Here is a 25,995-nt window from a genome sequence, read left to right on the forward strand (position 1 = left end):
TGATTTAAAGGAGCAGTTACAACCAAACCTCTCTGATCTTTTTGTTGGTTTTCCAGCACGAAAATGTAATGCAAAGATTGAGATGAACTACATGACATAAAAAGCTACATGTTTGCAGGAACGATGCACTAGTGATGAGTCTTGTTGTATTCTATATGTTTCCTATTACAAGAAATCCCTGACACAAGTGTCAATGAGTTGATCCCACTAACAGGTGTGTGATATATCTTATCAGGGGCGCCATGCAAGACAACACTGTGGGAGGAAGGGTTGGCAGAATTAGAGAGAGGGTCATGGGGGTCTGCAGAGAGAAAAGAAAATAATGAAACAAGTTGCTGCAATTTGACCTAAACATTCAAAGAATTTTGGGGGGCATGTTCACTAAAACTGTGTAGCTCAGTAATCTCCCACTTGGGTGAAAAGGCCTAATGTATATTTATTTAGAGATTTTCATGTTATGGTTATTGAATGTGACACTCAATCTTGTCTGCTTCACGCAAAGAATGTGGGGCATAAATTCACTTACTATATCCACAATGCAAATTAATTTAGAGGATATAGATAATAAAGATCACACGTACACAGATCTGCAACTTTAACTTCCGGGTCATCATCAAGCCTTGATTGATGGTCATAGGAAAGGTCGTCATAACATTCACAAACCTCTCCTTTCCCAATATCAAGTAGAAATGCTCCTGAGTCCCCACAAGCTATACGTTAGCAGCTACTGGCCGAATATCTTGCAAAGCAAAAGATGATAATATTTCTAAAACGCAATTACGTATTTGTAAAACTAATTATAATTAAATTTCACACGTTTGAAAACGAGTTTGAAGCTCTACTAACCACTTTACTGTAGGTTACATCTCAGAGCACTGTGTGCGCGCGAGCCTTCTGGAGAGTATTGAAACTTTTGGAAGAAACCAATACGATAAGGAAGGGGGGGGGGACTTTTTGAAGAATGCGTTTGACTTACAATATAAAATGTTTAGGACTTCATATTATAAAAAAACTAAAGTGATAAAATTAAATATAAACTGTAAATCTAATTTCTTTTTTTTATGTGGTGGGGCAAACCTTTATGGCTATGACACCTCTGTATATATTTGTCTGTGCCAGTGCTTTTTAACAGCAAATGTGAAATGTTTACTTACTCGATTTGCATTTCCTGTTTTATTTTGAAATGCTCACTCCCCTTGTGTCGTGTCTTGTTTTACTTCCTGTCCTTGTGTTTTTCCCTATTCCTGTGATTGTTAATTTGTTCCTCCTGTGTCCACTCACCCTGCCCTTTTTTTTGCATTTCTCCCCCAGCTGTGTCTCGTTCCCTTGTTTAGTGTCTCTGTGTATATATCCCTGTCTGTCCCAGTGTGCCTTGTCGTATCGTCATTCGTGTTTCACCCATGATTCCTTGTGCTTCCGCGAGCTACGTCGTGTCGTGTCGTGTCGTGTCGTGTCGCGTCACGTCTGGTTTGTGTTTTCAGTTTTTCTTGTTGCCTGGATTTTTGGACTTGTAAGCTTTGTTAAATAAAGCTCTCTTTTTGTTAACATCGTCTTGCGTTCTGCATTTGGGTCCTCAACTTCACCGAGTCTTAACAGAATGTGAAGGTGTGTCAAAAGTTTTGACTGGTAGTGTAGATCATAACAAATAATATTCTAGCCTTACCTTTTTAAGGTTTTAATAAAACAATGAATTTGAGGATTGCAGTCAGCTTCTTATTCTGGGGATCTATGGTACATATATATATATATATATATATATATATATATATATATATATATATATATAACATTATTATTATTATTTTACTTATTGCATCTGTTTTCATTTCATTCAAATAAAAATGAATGAGGTAAAATGTAAAACGAGGTGATGTAAGTGTCTCCCTCATCTCTCAGTGGTGCCAACGGCCCCAAAAGGCACCATAACACGAGGTAACAGCCTTCTCTGGGAAGGCCCGACTGCAGCCGGGGAGAAGCCAGCATCGCCAGACGAGGCAGCAGGAGAGAGGTGGTGGTAATGAGAAAAATGCTAATTTAGTGGTAGAGATATTGCACTTGGCCTCCCTGATGAGGGATCAGGGGGATCAGGGGAGAGGCCAGCTCTGACTTTGGAGGGCAAAAGAGAAGACTGTTCTCTGCAGAAAGAGGGGAAGAAGAAGAGGAGGTCGGGCGGGAGGCAGCGGCAGAGGGAGCTTTAAGAAGTGAAAAGATGAGAATAAAAAAAGAAAGAAATCACAACGCAGAGGAACCTCTAATTCAATTTTCCCTTCTGCTTCTTAGCATTATTTGATCAGCGGCTGATCGGATGGGATGTTCCACCGGCGTGTGACTGTCGAGAATTAAAAGCCAGTTTAAACATCAGCTCGTGTTAGGATCAGAAACACACCCTGACTAACACCTTGTCATCTCCTCTGAGAATTAGCAGGGATTGTGTCACACTCGGAGAAGTATCGGACATTAAATCCCGATGCCTTGCCGGTGATGCTGCAGCCACATGTGCTCTGAGCTGAATTACTGCTCTCATCTTTTGGAGAAAACCATTCGCCTCTCTGCAGCGAGCAGGCGGGCAACCTGATGAAAAACAGGGATTAACAGTGGTACAGGTTCCACGGTGCTCTTCCACATCTGCAACACAGTGGGACTTAAATACAGTAAAGTGTCTCAATCACGGCTCTCCACACTCACAGTCTCTGCAGTCCGGTGTAGAGCTCCATATCAACATCTCTCAGAGTCTGCAATCCCGTCCAGTTCTCTATGTGTCTGCAAACAGAGAGAAAGAGAATACTGAATGAGAGGAAGGAAAACAAACCAGGAAGTCGCTCCCAGGTTGCAGAACAACTAGTTGTGTGTTGTCAACGTTTTTGAATCCATATTCATTTAAATTGCAATTATTGAAGCAGTTCTGACAGAGCGCTCTCTGCTGCCCTCTGATAGATTTAATTGCCAAGAGGCGGCTTGTGAAGCTTAATCTATGTGAGGGGGGACAGAGCAAATAAATACTGCAGATGACTTTACTCTTTCCAACACTATCACTAGACTCCCAGGGAAAAGTCTTTCTCTGTGGTGGGATAAAAGACCAGAAGGGAAGCTGGCGTCTTTAAATTAGCTTCAGGACAACGAGCATTCGTAAATGATTTGTTTGTTGTGTTTTGGAAATGAAAAAGGCAACACACATAGGGCACACCGCTTTCAATTAAGCTGAGAAAATGAGGGGATGTAACAGTGAGTAGATTGCTTTGTTTTGGAAAGAGGAAAATATAACGCTAAAGGGAATTTAATCCTAAATGCCAAATTTCAAATTAAAACCATGAACACAATAATCAGTGATACACATACAGATGTTTTTTTACACGGCAGCACAACAGCTGACTCGCCACAGACACATAAATACATATTCATCTGTATACATGCACAGAGAAACACATTCCAGTCTTGCATCCTAAGCCTAAGATTTGCACTCGCATTTCCTCGTTCTTTATGAGTTCTGCGATCACACAGCAGTTTGTATTTTTATGACAACAGCAGGAAAATAACATTCCTGAAATTGGTTTTGGCAAACTTGCTCCTGTAGCATATCTGTTGGCTCTGGAGCATCTGGTGCACAATGATGAGGCAGCTTCTGAGACATTCTGTTCATGTGAGCACCGCGCCCCAGGGTGCATCACCTGCTTTGGTGGAGAGGAGGATACAGGTCTGCCAAATGTAACCAGCACTGGTGAAACCCCGCCGTGCATGACTTTACTGTTGGCTGCAGGAGTGGCCAATTTGTTGTTTTGAAGGCTGGCAGGTGGGAGCAGTTAGCAGTAAGAGAACACGAGTGATGCTGTTTCAGAATGTTTTACCAGTAAATTATGTTAATATTCAGATTACCAGCAATTCAGATCGTTATCTGAGCTAAATTACAGGAAATTGAGCTTGTTTTGCTAAATGGTCGGGGACATCCGAACCGGTGGCTGAAACTTTTACATGTGGTTTGTTGGCTTTATTTTGAAACCAGATTCAGATGCCCCCTCCCCCCCCCACTGGTCTGCTTTCAGGCTGTTTAACACTATTCTAATCCACATTCCCGTGCACACATTATCACCTGCCACCTGCCAAATACAGGCTACATGTTGGCGGTGGAAGGCAAAACATTCAGGTCTCCTGCCACCGCGGCCGATAGTTTCTCCTTATGTTGAGAAGTATTATTTCATATATGTCATATGTAAATGTGTTTATTAGAAGAACAAGCCAGCTGTATGAGCTGTATTCATATTTGGGGACATTATTGGGTTCTAACAAACACTACCAGTATTACCAATGTTAAATAAGTCCACTCATGCTGCAGGCACTGATTCACAGAAACTATCTTAATGCATGTTTGATAGATATGAAGGTGTGTCTGAAGCTGCTTTGCTGACATTGAGATTAGTGTTGAAGTGATTCTGAAGGCAGGAGCTGAGTCAGTGATGTGACCGGTGAACAGACATGAGTCACAGTGCAGCCGTGCTACCCCAGGGAGGGAGGGAGAGAGGGGGGGGGGAGTCCACACTGGTGTCGCATGTCTCTACAGGACTGTCTCAGAAAATTAGAATATTGTGATAAAGTTCTTTATTTTCTGTAATGCAATTAAAAAAACAAAATGTCATGCATTCTGGATTCATTACAAATCAACTGAAATATTGCAAGCCTTTTATTATTTTAATATTGCTGATTATGGCTTACAGCTTAAGAAAACTCAAAAATCCTATCTCAAAAAATTAGAATAGTTCCTCAGACCAAGTAAAAAAAAAAGATTTATAACAGCAAAACAAAATCAAACATTTGAAAATGTCCATTAATGCACTCAGTACTTGGTTGGGAATCCTTTTGCACGGATTACTGCATCAATGCGGCGTGGCATGGAGGCAATCAGCCTGTGGCATTGCTGAGATGTTATGGATGCCCAGGATGCTTCAATAGCGGCCTTTAGCTCATTAGCATTGTTGGGTCTGGTGTCTTTCAGCTTCTTCTTCACAATACCTCACATATTCTCTATGGGGTTCAGGTCAGGGGAATTGGCAGGCCAATCGAGGACAGTAATGCCATGGTCAGTACACCAGTTACTGGTGGTTTTGGCACTGTGGGCAGGTGCCAGATCATGCTGGAAAATTAATTCCTCATCTCCATAGAGCTTTTCAGCAGACGGAAGCATGTAGTGCTCTAAAATCTCTTGGTACACAGCTGCATTTACTCTGGGCTTGATGAAACACAGTGGACCAACACCAGCAGCTGACATGGCTCCCCAAACCATCGCTGACTGTGGGAACTTCACACTGGATTTCAAGCATCTTGGATTTTGCTCCTCTCCAGCCTTTCTCCAGACTCTGGCGCCTTGACTTCCAAATGAAATACAAAACTTGCTTTCGTCTGAAAAGAGGACTTTGGACCACTCTGCAACTGTCCAGTGCTTCTTTTCCATAGCCCAAGTCAGACGCTTCTTCCGTTGTCTTGAGTTCAGAAGTGGCTTGACCATGGGAATACGGCTATTGTAGCCCATTTCCCGGACACGTCTGTGAACAGTGGCTTTTGATACCTGGACTCCAGCTTCAGTCCACTGTCTTTGAAGCTCCCCCAAATTCTGGAAGCGACTCTTCTTCACAATGCTGTTAAGGCTGCGGTCATCTCTCTTGGTTGTGCAGCGTTTCCTGCCACATTTCCTCCTTCCAACAGACTTTTTGTGGATGTGCTTTGAAACTGCACTCTGTGAACAGCTTGCTCTTTGAGACATTTCTTTTTGTGTCTTACCCTCCTGATGGAGGGTGTCAATGATGGTCCTCTGGACAGCAGTCAGATCAGCAGTCTTCCCCATACTTGTGATTTAGTTTACTGAACCAAGCTGAGTGTTTTTCAAGGCTCAGGAAACCCTTGCAGGTGTTTCCAGTTAATTAGACGATTCAAGTGATTCGTTGAACACCCTACTAGTATACTTTTTCATGATATTCTAATATTTAGAGATAGGATTTTTGAGTTTTCTTAAGCTGTATGCCATAATCAGCAATATTAAAATAATAAAAGGCTTGCAATATTTCAGTTGATTTGTAATGAATCCAGAATGTATGACATTTTTGTTTTTTTAATTGCATTACAGAAAATAAAGAACTTTATCACAATATTCTAATTTTCTGAGACAGTCCTGTATGTGCTTCGGGCAAAGTGGGGGAACTCATAGTGATCATAATTTCAAAAGTAAAAGTCCAAATCCTTTAGGTTAAAGACATGTTGAGTGTTTCCAGGTGGGAATAAGACTCTCAGTTGAATCTTTTTTCGGAACAACTTCATAAGAGAAATATACAATAAACTTAAACTTCCACTGCCTGACACTTTAACAGTGGATGAAGTGACACATGTTTAAACTGCAGCAGCTTTAAACCATTGACTTTCATAATGAATCGGTCGTAACAACACCTGTTGCAGGTCAGAGGACACAGTAAAGCTTGTCACACATTTAATTTGAGTAAAATCAGCTCCAGTCACAAAAAACAAGCAGCACGAGCTGACACTTCCTCTAACCAGCACATTTTGATAGAGAGTTCATCAGGGTGCTTTAGAGAATGTGAAGAAAATGCATCTTAAAGAGAAAGAAAAATAATGCAACTATATGGCTTTGTCAATTATCCAATTAGCACGAGGCACATGTTCACCTTCTTTCTTCCTGAGTGCCGTGTCTTGATCTTGGGACCAAAACAGCGACCAAATATTTAGCATCTGAGAGTTTTTATAGATTTTCAATAAAAGAGAGTTTTCTAGTTTTGGGCAAGTCAAGTGGGAGCGGGGGTGAAAGCAATTGGCCTCGTTTGTTATCGATAATGTGGAAATGATACAGTCGTTCCAGGACTTCAGATGAAACTGCAGTAAGTACTCAACAAACCTTAATTACTTGTGTTACTTGGTCATCTGCAGGTGAAGTAGCAACAGAGACTCAAATGATTACCAAACAAGTCGCAGCTGAGCTCGTTCTGAACATGTAAAGATCTGACTGAACCTTGTTGAGGTTATCTTCATGCACTGACACTTTTATACATTGCAAATGTTTTACCAGGAATGTGTCATCTGCAGTGATGAAACACATCATTTCACCAGGACTGTAAACCCTTGTGAGAGACTGATGCAATACTGTAATATGAAAAAAATAAAATAATTTATGTGAGCACAAAATGTTTTCATTTGCAGCAGCGCTTTATGCTCTGTGATAGAATTTAGCAGTATCCCTATTTCCATCAAGCTGTTGTCAACAAACAGCACAGAGGAAGCAGGGAACAACCTCCCCGCGGACCCGAGCACGTCGGCGGCTCAGAACCTTTGATTGTCCGCGGCACGCTGAATATGCATGTGGATTAGACCGCTGTGAAAAGATGGATATGAATAACAAAGATGCTATGACTATACAGGGGCATTCAATCTCTGTACTGTTATTCCCACATCCTTGGAGGATGCACAAGTACAATGGAGCAAAAATAAAAATCAACATATTTCAAAAAGTAATGGAGATGCTACCACTTTACATTTCAGGCATTCAAGTAGACACTCTCGTGTCTCACAATGAGTGAGACGGTGCAATAATCTAAATCGCTGCTTTGTCTAAATGAATATTACACGGAGGAAAGGAGATTTGAGGTTTTTTTCAAGTCAAGTCCCGTATTTCTGCCTCTTATCTGTCCTCGATTATTTGTAAACAATTCTGTTTCCTTAAAGGGCTTTCTAAATAAATATGTCATGACAGCACTTGATTAATAACTGGGAAGCACAAAGAACATACTAACAGAAGATATTATAGATCTACCAGCTTGCTCTCTAAGATACAAGACAAAGACATTACAGCAACCTCCCATCTGCTTTAGAAAATGGCCTCCAACAAAGTACAGTCTGAACTGGGTGACAGGGTGGTTCAGTGCTCGAGGAGAACACCCTGGAACCAAACAGTAACAGATTCCATCCCAGCAACAGCCATCTGTTGTGTTGAAGTGGCTCTGGGCAACGCACTGAACCCCTACCTGCTCTCTCGTTCTGAGCTCCTGTGAATATTAGCGCCAGAGAAAGATGAACACTTTTTCATGTCATGTGAAAACAACAAAGAACACGACTGAGGATGAATTACTAAGAAGAGGAAACAAAGATTACAAACTGCAGAGCTCTGGATGAGTCTCCAGATACCAGTGTTTTAAATAATACACATAATAATATCGTGTGAATAATTCACTTTCTCTTCAACAGTTTTCATTGTGTGGTTCATTTGGCAGAAAAGACACAAAATGCCCAATAAACAAATTCTCTTTAGATATCGCGATAATATTGCTATCATGAATTATTTTGGTCACGATAATCAGAAACAAAAATTTGATGTTGTGACGGCCCTCGGGATTAAAAGACGATGAGAAGTTCTTCGATGTTTGGAAGTTTGAAGTACTGAACGAGCACAGAACAGATCTGAGCCTTTGAGCGTTTGAACAATGAGCTGGAAGACAATAAAACGACTTTCCTTGTGTGTATGTGTGTGTGTGTGTGTGTGTCACCACGATAGCGTCACAACCGTGTGCATGACGTGTGTGTAGTTCAAGAACAAGGAGGGCAAGAGAGTCGCTTTCCTGATGTGTATCCAGTTGTCAGTGTTTTCATCAGGACCAGTGTCTTTCATATCACACGGAGCCATTTCATCCATTGTTGGCTCAAATAATTGATCAGTGTTCATAGATCAACATTAGAACCTCTGCCTTGAATAAGATTACGCGGGCGATCACCTCGTGCCATGAAGACGTGTTTGATAAACACGATATGATTTTGATGCTAAACCCTTCAGCTGAACGACGAGGCCACATACAGTGAGAGCGAGACACACGTGGCTCCCTTCAGAACAAACACCAACGTCGTCTGTTTCTTGGTAATCTGCTCTGATTCTGCACATTGTTTCCAATACCGCTGTCTGTCCGTGATTTACGACTTTGTTGGGATGATCTACAACACCCGCACCACCGCCTTAATGGGAAACTGTTTAATAAAATAGAATGTCTCCGGTGTTTCTGGGATATTGATCTACATTCTGCCTCCCTCTCTGTTTTCACAGAGGCAGAGTCTCCTGCAGCCTTCAGAGTGAGGATGTGGTGGTGAAGCAGCACTCCTCTAGATTAAAGCACACGCCTCAAATCAATCAGACAACCTGGGTTTTTTTGTTATTTTTGTTTTTTCTGCCTCATAAGTGTTTGCAAGCTGAATTGTAATCCCCCAAACCAATCATAAGGGACATTTGGCATTCAAAGCTTGTAAATAGGAATCAAGCATTACGATCTCTCCAGTTTCTCATGGAGACGAACCCTCGTCTGCTACCTCCATGCAAATGCAATCACAGGCAGATGTACAGGCTTCCTTCTTAATGTATGAGCCCATGAAATTAAATCCGCCTTCCAGAATTGGATTTCTAAAATGGCCTCCAACAGCATTAATATTACAAAGCCAACTGTGGTGTACTTTAAGTTCACCTTTATTTCTCCAGAGACGGTTGTTGGCGTCCAAAACCACAAACCGGTGAACACTGAGCAGCTTTACGGGAGGAGTTGGACTCCAGCAGCATCTGCATATCCAAGTGGAGAAATGAATGTGTAACTCTGCTGGTCACGAGATATGAAACGAGCGTGCATGCTCTTGTGAGTCTTCCTTTGAGGAATAAAGTTTAAAATATAAAAAATGATACAGTGTTCATATTGGCAGATAGAAACATCATGGAGATAAATGGGCAGGCTGCTCTTCTGCGGCGCACTTTCACTGGAACAAATATGAAATCCGGGCAAATTGTGACAATTTGTCTCAATTACATTAACAGCAGACAGTGTGAGCTGCAGAATATGATATCGATATTAAAGTGACAGGCGAAATTGACCAAATTACAGCTTCATTAAAAAATAGAAACGATGGATTCAGCACTAAGGATAAAGCCCAATTTTTCCAGCACATGCGTCTGAACATCCACGGGGACAGATAGATGGAGAGAGAGGACAGTTCAGAACAAAGCCAAATGATAGAATAGCAGGAATGAGGGGGGGCTGAAATATGGGCCGATCAGCCAAATAGTTGCTTCTCTTAAGTGCTGGTCTCAGAGGACCTGGACATTGTTTGGGCTGTGACACTCTCCACTCATTATAGCAGCTCTGCACACTGTGTAGACTCCAGTCACTGTTTTGATGACTTGCAATTCAACTCAAGACTGGAGTCGATTAGTGCGTGCTTCTCTGCCTTTGTGCTTTGTTATTCTCATAGTTCTTCATTGGTCTGTATATGATTGTATGAGTGACGCTTTTGTAATTCATAATATGTGGACTATGGTCTACGCTCACTTCCTCTGACAGTAAATGGACTGCGTTTATAAAGCACTTTTCCAATCTTTGCCATCACGCAAAGCACTTTAGAACACATGTTCACACACACTCATAGGCTCCCACACAAGGTGCACATCAGCCTGTCAGTATTGATCAACACACACACCTGATACACACTCACACACACCAGGAACAATGTTGACTGCAGGGGATCGAACCTCTGACCCTCCGAGGCAACGCCGCCTGCACATAGTGCCTTCAACACGTTTTATTTATTATTTTATTTTATACATATTCATTTTTTTATAATTTCTTGTTATTGATACCTTTACTATTCTCTGTCCTGTTGTTAAAGTTCGAGGGGGGGTGTTTATAATTCCCTGTACTGCAAAGTTTTAATAAGAATATACCTTTAAAGATTAAAGCTTTATTCTCTGACACTTAATTATTTATATTATAAACTCTGGGGATGTAATTATTTTATTGTGGCTGTGCAGCTAAACTCAAAGTGCAGCTCCACACAGACAGAAGATAACTTTCACTTTACCATTCAGTTCACTTCCTGCGTGTGTGAGAGCTGCGCTGCTGTGAAGCCGAGCCAGAGCCATCAGCTCACAGTGTTTGAATGCTGATCATGTTCCCAGGCAGGATGCCTTCCCACGGCTGCTCCCAGACGCTTCTGTGTCACTGGTTTGCCGATCCAGCCCTGGTGGAAGATACCTAAGCCTCCGAGTGTCAGTGTGCGCTGCAGGCTCAGCCAATCCGCAGCAGAGATTTGGCAGAGCTAAACGTCGTGGGAGCATTGGTCCGTGCTCTGAAAGGTATCAACACTTCGCACATGACTAAGCGCAAGCCTTTCTGCCCAAAATGAAAATGACTATAATTAGGGTGCCATTTTGCCAAGTGTCATGAGGCTATGATCCTCTCCGGGTTCAGCAGTGGCTCTGCAGGCGATGGATCTGCACAGATGTCACTTTCAACACTGTACCTCCATCTGTGCGTCAACACAGTTATCATTACGCCATTAAACGCTCTGAATGTTAAACACGGGACATTTGAAAAGAGATATCGCGCCTGTAAGTGCGTCTTCATGCGTTTAAACATTTAGAGGAGACGCTTTGTCTTTGTTTATGGCAAACAAAAACTTAATGGATCAGAACCAGCTGTAAGCACTTATGACTTATTAACACACTTGATGTACAAAACATATACATTTTAAATAGTTATTAGGGTAGTTGTTTGAAAGTTGTGAGTTACTTCTGTGTATTTATACTGTTCATGAGAAAGCTGTTATGTTAGATGTCCACATACACACACTGAGTTAATGTTGGCGCCCTGGAACATGTAAATGTAATGTTCTACTTGTAGCTGTGTCTGGTCTCCACCAGCTCCTGAGGGAAATATGTGGCTCTGCTAGATGCTCCTCTATAAACTTCATCTTGTTGCTGAGTCTCTGCAGGTTGGTGCTGAGCAGGTAGTGCAGCGTTATGTCTGAAAACAGATTCCTACTGAGTCTGTCACACACTGAGGGAAACTGCTGTTGGACGATACATTATTTCAGTATTTCACAAGCAACTCATCACATGTCTTCACTGAGCCATTAGTACCATATTGACTAAGGTTTTTGAGTTTGAGTACATGAACAATTCCTGCTTCAGTTTTCAAACAATACATATCTCATTTTGGAATTGATCGTTTGTTAGAGTCAAAAGTATATAAAAATACTGGGAACGGTTTCACTGCGCTGCTGCAAAGTGCACAAGGAGAATCCTCGATGAAGCCTCGCTTCTTATTTAGTTTGTTTACGTCTGCTGAAAGAAAAGGGAAGCTTGAAAGAGAATAAGTGAAGAGAAGATGTGAGATGTTGGAGATGCAGGATGGATAGTATAGGAACATATTGTGAGCAAACAGCTGATCCTCTCACAGGTCGGTTTTTATCCGGTTCAAGGTGAGAATTTATAATGAGCAGATTTTCCCGTTCACTACCAGGAAAAAAGCGTAGCAGGATTTACAAGGCTTTGTGCTGCTGTCAGCAGTTACAGCTCAACTCTTCTTCGAGCTCCGCTGTCCTGCTGAGCACGATAATGTTTAATCAAATAAGTGATCGTATAGCACTGGATCTCTGCCAGAAAGGCCGTACTGCATGCAAATGTAGGAGACCTTAAGCACAGAGACAGGCGGCATACTTAAAATACATCCCATCTGGAGACATGCATAATTATTGGAATGATATTCGGACGTATTAGATCTCGTTCAAGCGTTTTCTGCACACACTAGACATGATCTTGACTATAATATTATAATATATAGTTGTATTTCAGATTATATTATATGTCCAGTGAGGAACAGGATAAGAGATAATAACATATGTTAATAACTTATAGGATATGATATAGAAGTAGATTCAAGCGGCAACCTCCAACGTGGAACAGCTGCAGTTCCTCGACTGGCCACTAGCCGGCTCTAAAAGTGAGTCTACATAGATGTTAAAATACCCAGCATGCAGCAGAAATAAACATGTTTACAACCTGGTTTTGCTCGCTGAAGGTATTTTCCCCACTCATGACAACTTCTGGGGCTTTTCTACTGTAACTCCACTACACAAGTTGTTAACGTTGTCAATTCAAACAAAACCTTTTGGAAAATGATTACAAGCTACGCAACTTCTCTGTGAGTGTGTAATATTACCGCGGATGGTTTACGCCGCAGCTCCTGCGGTGCGTCTCTGCCTTGTGTCAGATTTCAGAAGTTGTGACAAAAAGTCCCTTTGAACAGGACAGGAAGTGATATAGGATTGGATAATACGAAGCCATTCAATGGAGCAGGTAAGATAACAGACGGACGGATCTAAATAATGAGACAGTTGCTTATGGTGTTAGTCATGTGAGCTGCCACATGATCCTCAGCTGTTTAAAGAGCCCCTGCAGATTTCCATTGTGTGCAACGATCCTCCACAACTTCCTCCACTTTATGATTCACCTAATTATCAGCACTCCATCTTCATGTTAACAAGACACCCCGTCCTACATTCAGCTGCCGTCCTGATCAAGTGGCTTTGACAAACAATCCTCCCGGTTATCTTATCTTTCATGTCCAAACCTTTTACTGCTGCGGTGCAGAGACGAACGTAGATGCTGAATGTCTCACGCCGCGTGGAGAGAGCGTTAGAGGTACATATTGTACAGAGAGACACATTAGGAAGGCTTTGATTACAGATTATGATGCCATCTGTTGGGAACGGTGGTCGTACTGTACATGACAGGCAGCATATTTGATATGGGATACGTGCACCTCCTGCTGCAGCTCCTGTTCACGCGAGGCTGAATAAAGACTCTGAAGGCCAGTGGTCCCCAGTGAGATACGTCCTGGCAGAGACCACGGAGCTCAGTTTACAGCATGAGGAGTGGATTAAATGTTCCGCACACGTCCTTCATGGAGCTGGTCGCCTCCAATTTCAGGATATGATAAATCTGCAGCTGAGGGGCATCTCTCCTGCAGGATTCAATTAGGTAAGAAACGGGAAGAGGATCACGGTGATATTAGAGAGCTGATCGCAGCGCTCCTCAGCCTCCCAGTAATGAACCGCTGCGTTCCTGCACCGTGACTAGATTGATTCGGCTGGCCGGGCGCAGAGTTCATCCTCCTTTTTAAAGTCACTCTGAAAAGGCTGCATGTCATTGTGCAGAGGAGAAGTTTGAAATTCAGAGTTGGATTGATGGGTGGTGCCTGTAGCTCCAGACACCTGCCAACGTGTCGAGATAACCTTTGTGATCTCTTCAAACCCGGCAGACGGATCGATAATTCTTCTCTGTTATCACTTCACGTCTCCATTATCAGCTGTGACAGCGTTTATTCACGAATACAAGACCATATCAGCTGCGTCTACACCGACGTACAGCTTGTGTGACACTTTGGAACATCTTGTAACTACCCGACTCTTTGTGTCTTGTATTGTGAGTGTGTCATAATGTCAGTGGAGCTGAAGCTACCAATTACTTCACAGTGGACGAAGGTGACGTCTTAAAACAAAGACGTTTTAATTGTGTAAAACGAGAGTGTTGTGTCGACATGTAGCCTCATCCAGAGAGCAGGAAGAGCTTCTTCAACTTGCATCTTTAGACGGTTTGATCGCTGATCTAAAAACTCTTCACTGTGTAACATCTCAACGACTGAAACACGCTTTACCTTGCAGCTTTGTGAACAGCTGTTCTGCCTGATGAATGCAAGAAGAAGAGGGCGGGGCCGGTCAACGGGAAGCAACAACAAAACGGATCATTTCCTTTTATGGCTTAAAATTGTTTGTCGCGATACAAATTTTTTCCAAAAAGTAACTTTACTACTTTAATAACTATCTAAATGTGACTGTAGCTTCACGGTGTAGTTTAATTACAAGTAACAAATACATTCTGCTCATGTCCACATTCTCTATCTGAAGATCAGTTCAGTCCTGAAAGTGACTTTCAAGGATGAACCTAATCGTGCGAGTATAAATAGTATAATTATCTGTAATAGCATCTAAAAGGGATCTCTATTATGGGAGTATGTGACTGCGTGTTTGACCTGATGTTTATCTCCAGTCGCTGGACGTTAACCCGTGTGTACGGTGGAGCAGAGGGTCCGAACCTCCGTCCTCAAAGACGCCTTTTCTGTCTTTGAGCAAAGTGACGAGCGCAGAACAATAAGAGAAGTGATAAACTGTTCAGATATCCCGAACAATGAACCAATAACTGCAGGAAGTTTGTGTAAAACGAGCGAGATCATTTCCTGTGTTCGCATCACAGACGAGCTCTGCTGCATCGTCTTTATTCTCCTTTTATAAACAGTCACACATTCAGGGTCTTCTTCCCCCGGCTGCGCCGCCATTCTTCTGTTCGCTCTTTGCTTGTTTTCCTCTTCTAATGCACGATGAGGCTGTTCATCAAAGAGCCAAGCTTTGTGAATGCAAAGCTTTTGTTCTTCATTGCTAAGTAAGTGTATATCTTAAATAATCATCTGAGACATGAGAGACGTGACCCTCGGGCAGTACAGCTGTTTCGACAATATGTAATATTCAGAGAGGCCAAAGTTGTAGCATTATTAGTTGCTAAGATCTTTACTGCGCAGTTAAAATAAAGCTTTGCTCTCTTTAGGAAGTCCCATTTTGATATAAGTCCTGGACATTTGGAGACTTAAAAGCTTCTTCTTATCCAGGGAATCCCATCAGCCGAGGAAAGAAATGTAATTACTGGGTTTAGGTTGAGATACACTCGGCTGCACTCCATCAGAGCATTCTGCTCTCCATCTTCCAGTTCACTGTGAGAAGTGACATCTGAAGATCTTTTTACTTCCCTGTTCTTTTCTTTATCCTCCATATTGTTCTATCACCCTGTTACTCTGACCTTTGACCTCTTTAAGGCGTGTTGTTTGTTATGTTCGTATATTTTATTGTAAAGATATGACTTGCTAAATGCCTAAAAGGTCAACGTGACTCTGATTTAAGCATTACAATGAGACATCGCAGTGAATCATCTTATCTTCCATCAGATGTTTATGTTCCGTCATTACTTTCGCAGCACAAAGTTGTCCTTTCATCCCTGAGGAGGATAAATGATTCATTAAAATATCATAATTATTCTCCCTCTCGCTTTGTGGCAGTAAACTGAGCACAGAAATCACCTCCTGCGTGCCCGACGGCCACGCACGACGTCACACGACATGACTTGTGGCAACAACACTGAGAGCGAATCTGGCCGTAACCTCAAAGCTATCATTAAATACAAATTTCAGCATTTTGACGACAGATTTAGAAGATTCATTTCCTCTAAAACATCTCAATCTTACTGCCGGTTTAAAGTTAAACTTGGTGCAGCAGTACAGCCCAACATTACCTGATGTGTGTGTGTGTGTGTGTGTGTGTGTGTGTGTGTGTGTGTGTGTGTGTGCGTGTGTGTGTCTTCTATAAGGTGACAGTGTTGAGCAGTTATATGCATAATAATAATAAGAGCAATATAATATAAATGGTGATTCACACACAGAAACGTGGAAATTAGATGATTTTGCTAAAACACACATTTGGACGTTTTTAAAATGTGTTCTACAAAATCTGTGCAAATCAGTCGTTGATTGCAGGTCTGTGACGAGTGACGAGAGACCCCCCCGGCCCCCATTATAAACATACTTATAATGCATTATGATCTCCTCATAGCACTGTATAATTATAGTTATAAGCACTAATAATATCTACTGCCTGATGACAATAATCACAACACATTATAAAGAATAATATAACCCTTCATAATGATTATATTATATCTGTGTATATGGTTCTTATATCCTGCTATAATTCCATAGTTGTAATACATGATAATATTTTATTATGCATTATAATCCACATTGTAAACAGCTGAATATTGTCCTTATGGTGGACGTGTGTGAGACGTTCATCCCAACATGAGGGTTATGAACTATCACGTGTATGTTTATGTTTTAAGCGTATCAAACTCTTTCTGTGCTTTTCAGATGATGAAAAAACATTTTCCTCTGAAATCAATCTTCAGTCATTTCTTCACATTGTGCAAAGAAGCAATCGTCTCTTTTATTATTATTATTATTATTATTATTATTATCTGATTTTAAGAGCGGATTACGGCGAGTAAACGAGGAAGTTATCCTGGTGAAAGAAGTCCGAAGAGTCGAGAGAGAAACAATAATTACATATATGTGTATAAGTACAAGGGAGAATATTAAGTTCAAGCAAATACAAACATGTGGCACAAGCAGCTCGGGGCAAACAGAGTTGTTTTCCCGTGAATAGCAGAAACAAGGCTTGAGGGAAATCAAAGCGAAAGGTTAAGTTGCATCACGTGTGCGACACTTCTCCACCTGAGTCTTTGTTCTAATTAGAGCTCAGGATAAATTAGCATTTCTCTGTTGACGAAGGACTCTGACAGAAGGAATTTACACTTGCAGCAAAGCAACGAGGCTCACAGCAGAGATGAGGTTCAGCCGCCGTGATATTTAGCCAGGTGTCAAAAAGCTATTTTTGCGAGAACACAGCGGGTAACAGCGAGACAAGGTTTCCAGTTTCAGGCTTTAAAACACAGCGACGTGTGAAAGGAGAGTGTGTCGTGTTCCTCAAAACAAAGGATCAAAGACTTGTTTTGTGTTCAAAGGTTTCATTTATTTAAAGTTTCCCTTCAAACAGAGATGATGAAGATTAGAGGCGCATCCAGGCTGAAGAGAGAAAGTACACTGCAAATATGTGTAATGAACTATTCATATCACCGTGCATGTTCTTCCACACAACGACGTTAAATCATTCAGCGGACAAGCTACGTTCTACCTCCAACTGTTCCAGCAGCAGGACGCGACCACTGAGTCCAACTTTCTTTGACTTTTACTATAAAAGACTTACACGAGTGTCACAACCGGGAGACTGAAGGAAGCCGGAGCACGCTTCACGAGGCAGCTGCAGAAAGTGAAGATACAAACATCCTTCTAAACTAAGTACCAAGAGTTCCGGCTGAGGCAGAATCTGATACACACACATATGAAAAGAACAGACGGGTAATAATCAGAGCGCTGGAAAACTAAGGCCCAAAGCACAAAGAGCATCTGGTGGAGAGCGAGCGGAAGTGGACCGGTAAATATACACGGAGCTAATGAGGTGACGGGGAACAGGTGAGGACGAGCAGGTGAAGGGGATCTACCGCTGGGGGAGTTAGGACACAGTGTACGAGCACTCACACTGAATACATTGAAGATGAAGAAGCAGACTGAAATTCAACACCCTGAGTCATGAATATACAAATATAATATGTGCTTTTTGATATATTATAATCTTGTCTTTTTGGTCATAGTGGCTGTTGCCAAGAAAGGAATCCCTGCTGTGATAGTAATCCAGGTTCAATGAGGAAGCAAGCAGAAGCTTAAAAAGACGGCGTCTGCTCCTCTGTGAGCGGTGATGAGCACTTTGTTCAGAAGAAAACAGCCGTCAATGAGTTTTAAGAGAATAGTTTGACGAATAAAGATTATTCGCTTTATTGCCAAAGTTAGGATTGATGGAACTCGAGCCAGGGGTCGATTAGCTTAGCTTAGCTTAGCTTAGCTTAGCATAAAGACTGGAAACACTAATAACACACAACTAGTTTATGGTGATCCTTTTACACATTGTAGAGCCCCACAAGGTTATTGTTTATTCTTTCTTATTGTCCTTAATGAATTTATTTCCTTGCGCGAGTGAGGGGACGATGGAGCGAGAGATCGGCCGGAGAATCTGAGCAGCGGGGGCGGTATTACAGTCGCTTTACTGCACCGCTGTGACGAAAAGAGAGCTGAGCCAGAAGGCAAAGCTCTCAATATACCGGTCGATCTTCGTTCCCCCCCTCACTTATGGTCATGAAGGGTCATGACCGAAAGAACGAGATCACGGGTACAAGCGGCCGAAATGGGTTTTCTCAGACGGGTGGCGTCTCCCTTAGAGATAGGGTGAGAAGCTCAGCCATCAGGAGAGACTCGGAGTAGAGCCGCTGCTGCTTTGCGTTGAAAGGAGCCAGTTGAGGTGGTTCATCTAGTAAGGAGCCACCTGGGCGCCTCCCTAGGGAGGTGTTCCAGGTACAGCTGGGAGGAGACCCCGGGGAAGACCCAGGACTCGGTGGAAAGATTATATCTCCTCACTGGGAACGCCTCGGGATCCCCCAGTCGGAGCTGGAGGATGTGGCCCGGAGATGTGGTTCCTTACTGGAGCTGCTGCCCCCGCGACCCGATCCCGGATAAGAGGTAGACGATGGATGGATGAAAAAACTGTTAATTGTAATAATTCTAAGATGCTTTCACATGTAACACATTGTGAGCTCTGGTTCCTTCAGGTTCACATCACGGAGCAGTTTGAGAACATGTGCTGCTGCCGTCATAATAATAACTCTAGAAGGTGGACTGCTGAATAGATGCAGTTGACACCGTCAGTGTTTGGCAGAAGAATCCTTTCATTACAACACAAAACACAATAAAAGCTACACTTCTACAATTCTATCTGTCCGGTGACCCATAAACATCAACTTCCTTTGTGAGCAGGAAAGGACGTCTTAGAAGGTTCTTGTTAAATTACTTCCAAATTTGCCTTCTTGTTTTCTGACTGAGATGCTTTAACATCTAAGTCCTCACACACTGCAGCTCTCACACACGTCTACAGTGTCAACCAATTACCTCCAGAAGGAAAGAAGGAGCTGGGGAGAGATATAGCTCAAGGTTGTTGAATATTTTATTGTTTTCTCCCTGCTTCCATTTAAGTAACTACTTGTCTCAGACACACACACACACACACACACACACACACACACACACACACACACACACACACACACACACACAGACACGCTCAGTATAATATTAAAATGACGGCCGGTGAGTGACTCCTAAGCCAGACAGGGCAACCTGAGGACGAATCTCATCAGTCTCCCTCCAGACATGAAGCCTGGCAGCGGGCCGTCATCGCTCCGTGCGAGTTGTACAACTGAACATATCATGTGTGATAAGCTTAAATACACATGTACGGATTGCCAACCCGTTAAAGGCCCCGGGGCCCAAGGGGTCGCATGGCCCCTGATCCAGAGACTGTCTGACGTGACTGTTGATTTGTTTGTTCGGAAATCATTTAAATGTTCTCAGACAGATGCAAAACAACCACAAAAAGACACAAAGCTTCCACAAACCACACTGTGTTCCTCTTGTGTGTCTGCTGAATCAATCTGGAAGTCTCGCCCTGAGGAGGAGCGGGGACATTTTGAATGTCTGGGCCCAGCCGCCCTTTGTTTTTGTTTTTTTAAAGTAACGTCAAGGATACAAGACAATACAAAAGCACAAACACCGAAGCATCTCGTCCTCTTAAAGAACCAGAGGGGAACAAGTTGATGTTTCCAGAAACAAGGAACACATTAGTGATGGTTGACAGGTGAAGCCTCAACAGTTCACAGAGTCAAACGCAGACAGCTGCCACTGCCAGTCACTTCCCCCGGCTGACGGGACACTTCCTGCATCCAAGACGAGAGACGAAGAACCAGTTTTCCTCAAGGAGGTGTGACCCCCCCCACCCCCTTGCTGGTGACGTATGCAGACGTTGTTGTTTTCTGCTGTTGTTTGACTTTGACTCACATAATGTCGGGAGCTTATGTGATTAATAAATTATAAACCAACGTCTGTGTTTTATCAAGTGCACGAAATATGAGATGATGAAATGTTGTGAAATCTCCCGTGTAGCGAGTCCTGCTGCTGGAGGTCAACGTTTGTCAAATGTTTGTCTGTTGGCGGTTCAGCATTGAGAATGTGAGCAGAAGGCATTTCAAAGTAATTTTATGTATTGTTAACATTATTAATTCCTTTAAAAGTAATATATAAATGGTTTAGTTCTAACCACATGATTGACTTTTGATGTGCGTCTTACTTTAAGATGTATGTGTTATAATCAGAACGAATATTAATCCTACGAAAGGCAAAATGATTTCAGACACACATCCTTATGTTGAAGCCTTGTTCACAGACTCTCATCACTGAAGAACATCTGAGTCATAGCAGCAGCACAAAGTGTCCATTCAGCTTCATCCACACTTCACATTGTTGGTTTGCAGGCTGAATAACTGTAATTCCCAGAACACAAACAATAAATTCAGCAAATAACAAAGTTACGTAAAGAAATGTCAACCGAAATAACTCAAATCAGACTGAAGGTTACTTTGATTTCAGCTGAAGCTTCAGCATCGTCTGCAGGGATACATGTGGAAAAAGTCAGGAGACTTTTACTGCTGTTGTGTTGTTTATCTCGACACCATTGGAAGTGAAGAAACCTCCCTAATGGTCTTTCAGGGTTAAACAAATATTCTGTAAATATTATTTTATGTTTTTTAAAAGTTTGGGAACTCCTGAACTTATTTAGAGTCCAAATTGTAGGAATGGAATATAAGAAATAATGGGTTTTTATTCACTTCAAGGAGAGAAGATATGAAAGGAGATTGAAGCAGGAAGAGAGGGAGATGTCAGGTACTTCTTAAATAGATGGAGAGTGACTGTGATATTCTGACTGGAGAAGCAAGGTCAGTGCACCAACAGGGAGCCAGTAGAAAGGAGAGTTAAGTCCCAGTGGACCATTTACTTTTAATGTCTTCTCATCTGCCTCCACACAAAGCTCTTTCCAGGTCTTAAAACACCCTCCTGGTGTTCTCGATTATTGCCAGCGAGAGTCCTCGGCTCCCTGAGAATGATCGGTGAGTATAGCTGAATCGCCTGCCAGGTCCATAATGTTTTGATGTAGTGCAACTCGCACTGGAACAAAGCAAATACAGATATCAGAGCATCTGAGGTAATCAATAAATATAGGCTACTCAGGGCCAATATATATATATATATATATATATATATATATATACATTATATATATATATATATGTAATGTGTATATACTGTATATATATATATATATATATATACTGTATATATATCTCCGATGATTTGTCCTGTTCTTACAGCTGATGATGTTGGTGGTCAAAGCTAAACATCCAGGATTGTATTCTTGTGTTTGCCGCCCAAACATCAGCACATGTTGCCAGAATAGACATCGCTCCTTTGCACAGATGGAAAGCTGATGGAGGTCTGAGGGCCGGAGAGGTCAGCGCACTGAACTGCACTGAACTGCACTGAACTGAGAAAGTGTGAAAGTAATAAGAATAGTCTGATAGTTCGGCATTTTGGCCGTTGCCATATTGGTTATTTGGAACCATAAAAGATACGAGATGATGGAGCAACCAAACGCTGGTAAAGGCAATTTTTAGGAACACCTGTCAATCACAGGTAGCCCCGCCCTCAAGCAGATGCTGCTTTATCGTCTCTAAATGTGACATCATTTACTGAATGTGTTGAAACCAAAAACTTGTCAGGAAAATATTCACTGAGGTAATAAATCAAGAGAGAAGTAGAAACATTTTCTCATAGACTTCTATACAATCTGACTTCTTTGTCGCCCCCTGCTGGACATTAGAGAGACTGCAGCGTTAAGCCTCTTCAGCCACACTTTGCAGAGGCTGCCGCCCGGCTCCATCGCTCCGAGGGATCCAGAACAGAAACCGTCTGAGGCGATACGGAGTCATGTGGAAGAGAGATTTTGATGCAGGCAATTACCCAGAATACAGCAGCGCAGGTGCACACAGAAGAACAATTCATCTCTCAAGCACTTAAATACTAAGTGTTTCTTTTTTTCGCGGAATGGAAGAGAGGATGCCGTTGAACAGCCTCCATCAACATGCACAGCGTGTCGGAGAACATGGCTGAAGCCAGTCGTCACTGACAGTGAGGCGACTCCTCCTACTTCATAAAACATCATGATTGATGTTTTTTGAGAAACAAAACTTCCCACACGAATAATAAGCAGGAGCTTTATTAGTGGCTGCGAGAGAAAGGGAGGAAGGTGGAGGGAGTCGGCACACACTGATGGACGCTGTGGAGGTCAGACACACATCCTCACCTGGGAAGAAGTTAATGGTGTGTGTGAGAGAAGGACCGCAGAGAGATGAGAGGAAAAAGAGTTTCCAAGCTCCCCCCCCCTTCCCATTAAACATTAAGAAGGAGAATGCAGATGAAGGAATGAGCCATAATGCTGCTTTCAGCGAGGCGTCACTGAGCAGAAGTTTAAACATGATTAACTGTAATACAGCTTCAGTAAAGCTCATGCTACCTGATTAAACACGTCGACCTCGTGTTCATCAGGAGATGTCAGCGGCAGGTACTTGATAATTGTTCCGTATTACTTTGCAATCACACAGCACATTGTAATAAAACTAAATTCATGTTAATACATATACGTTGATGGATTATGGAAAGATTTCAGTCCACATGCCACAATGTGGTTTAACTAGGTGGATACATGATTTCTTCTGCTCCCTGACATGATAAACTGCCCACATTCGCAGCGCTGACTCATAATCAGCTGTATAAAAGCAGAAGCTCAACTAAATGTCAACAGAAAGCCCCCGGACTGCCGCTGCAAGGCTTTAAAGGGTTTTTTTAATCCTGGGTGAAACAGCAGAGCCTTCAGTATTTTTCACCCCTCGATCCTCAATGCATCTTTTGATTGTTAAAAGGGGGGGGGGAGTTGCCTAATTAGTATGCATCTTTCAGGGCTCTCGGGAGTAGAGGTTGTGGGGGCGTGGGAGAAGCTGGGTCAGTCACATGGCCGGGACTTCTCACAGCATCCCCGCATGCAGAGGATCTGAACGAAAGCGCCGCTCTCTCCTCCTAATTCTCAGATGGCAGCCGTGACCTACTTTCCACAAAGACAGGCTCATGCAAACTTGATGATATGCTTATAACAGAGTGCCCGTTCTGCACCGCCTGGGGTGAGCTGGCGACGCGGAGGCGAGCAAAGGGCCGTGCGGTAGAGAGCGACTGCCGGACGAGTGTTAGCAACTCCGTCCGCGGTGACGACACTGAGACCGTGGAGGGCCGGAGACGCAGAAAGGTTTATGACGATCACCTGAACCCCGTGAGAAAAGCACTTCATTTCAAAGTCATCGTGTCGCCTAACACAAGCCAATAACTAATGAATGACTGTGAACAGATAGCTCATGAAACTACAATGGGAAACATATTAACACAATTACCTTTAAAACATAATCTGCCCTGTCCTCTGATGGGTCACACACACACACACACACACACACACACACTTATTTTAAATTACATCCGCAAGTTAAATAACTTAACAAACGTACTTATTTAAAACCAAATCATGATGTTTTACTCAACATAACCAAGAAGTTTTGTTACATTTTGTTTTAAATTACAGCGTTAACCACGCGTTTAAAGCTGCGCCCGTATTCGGGGAGATAATACGTAAAGTGAGAGTAGTTTAGTTTTGTGGAAACGTGTTTTCGTGGTCTTGATCTGCAGCGACTGTAGAATAAACTCTTATTCGTAATGAGTGAATAGTTACTGAGGAAGCAGGTTAACACACAACTAATCATCTTCCGCTGCTTCTCACTAAAACCTTTGAAACTTGTCTGGACATCATTTAATGTTATGATACTTTACATATACTAGTACTCTTTACTTTACAGCGTTAGAAACTTTTCAACCTGTTTTATTTCATTATATGTTGGAACAGAGAAGATGTGTCCTCGGCACAGATAATTAACTTACAGTAAAGACTATTTCTTTGAGCCAAAGTTCTTGTATGTCTGTGTTTAGATTCCCTTTAACGTTTGAGAACTTCTTATTCTATGATCACACTTCCTGATTCAAATGTAAACGTTGTCGTATTCAAATAAACTTATTTTTAGACATTTACCATTTGAGAAGTTTGACTTTTTTATTAAATGATAAAAAAAAGAAGAAGCTATAATTTGCAATAGCTGCATGCATCCACGTGTGATTTTATATTTGTATGTTTCTTTTTTATATGTGCTAAGATGCAGAGCAGAAACCCGAGGCTCCTCGTGAGCAGCTGACAGAGGAGAAGGTTTAGCTATCATGTATTTGTGCCTTCAAACGACACTAAAACACGATCACAGGCTTGTGAAAACATCTCACCCCTAAAAAGAGAAAAAAGGAGAGAGAGAGAGAGAGAGAGAGAGAGAGAGAGAGAGAGAGAGAGAGAGAGAGAGAGAGAGACAGAGAGAGAGAAATATCAAACAGGAAACACAAATGAAGACGACACAGATCCAGGGGAGCCGGGCATCAGAAACACACAAAACAAAAGTTCACAGCAGAAAGAGAACAAAGACAAAGAAGTGGATAAAGAGCAGCAGGGAGGAGGTGGGAGATAAATACATACACTCACAGTGAGGCGGGTAAGGTAAGAGTGTGTGAGGCAGAATCAAAGTGTGTGTGAGTGAATAGAGGAGGACACACACACACACACACACACCTCTCTGTACATCCATCTAACATCCCAGATGACGGTAAGCACAAAACCCTTTGATGGGTTCAGGATAACTTGGACGTTGATATTTCCCCCAAAAGATATTCATCAGAATATCTGAGATTCATACAGTCGAACCTGCAAACGCGTTATTACCAATTAAATCAGATTATGTCACATATGGAGGACGTGCAGCACACTTCCTCTCCAGTCATAAGTATCTCTCTCATCCTGTATGTCTCCACTAATGCATCATCAAGCACCTTCATTAAACTGCACAACTCGAGCATCAATGTGACGCATGAAACGTGAAGACAATGCAGAAGAGCTTTAAACCTGCATCTTCTCTGATGGCCAGCAGGGGGCGACTCCTCTGTAACCTCCAGCAGGGGGCGACTCCTCTGGTTCTATAGAAGTCGATGAGAAAATGTTTCTACTTCTCTGTAACCTCCAGCAGGAGGAGACTCCTCTGGTTGTATAGAAGTCGATGAGAAAATGTTTCTACTTCTCTGTAACCTCCAGCAGGGGGCGACTCCTCTGGTTCTATAGAAGTCGATGAGAAAATGTTTCTACTTCTCTGTAACCTCTAGCAGGGGGTGACTCCTCTGGTTCTATAGAAGTCTATGAGAAAATGTTTCTACTTCTCTGTAACCTCCAGCAGGAGGAGACTCCTCTGGTTCTATAGAAGTCTATGAGAAAATGTTTCTACTTCTCTGTAACCTCCAGCAGGGGGTGACTCCTCTGGTTGTATAGAAGTCGATGAGAAAATGTTTCTTCTTCTTGATTTAT

General features: G+C 42.3%; 1 protein-coding gene across 5 annotated transcripts in view; it reads right to left on the bottom strand.

Annotated features, from left to right (window-relative positions):
- Positions 1-25,995, bottom strand: part of ntrk3b (neurotrophic tyrosine kinase, receptor, type 3b) — a 179,374-nt gene that overhangs the window by 147,977 nt on the left and 5,402 nt on the right. For all 5 annotated transcript variants that reach the window (XM_029428460.1, XM_029428457.1, XM_029428452.1 and 2 more), the window contains exon 2: positions 2,686-2,760. In XM_029428460.1, coding sequence (XP_029284320.1) covers positions 2,686-2,760 — 75 coding nt within the window. The remainder of the gene's footprint in view (positions 1-2,685; positions 2,761-25,995) is intronic.

This window comes from Cottoperca gobio, chromosome 3, assembly GCF_900634415.1.
Source record: "Cottoperca gobio chromosome 3, fCotGob3.1, whole genome shotgun sequence".
NCBI classification, from domain to species: Eukaryota; Metazoa; Chordata; class Actinopteri; order Perciformes; family Bovichtidae; genus Cottoperca; species Cottoperca gobio.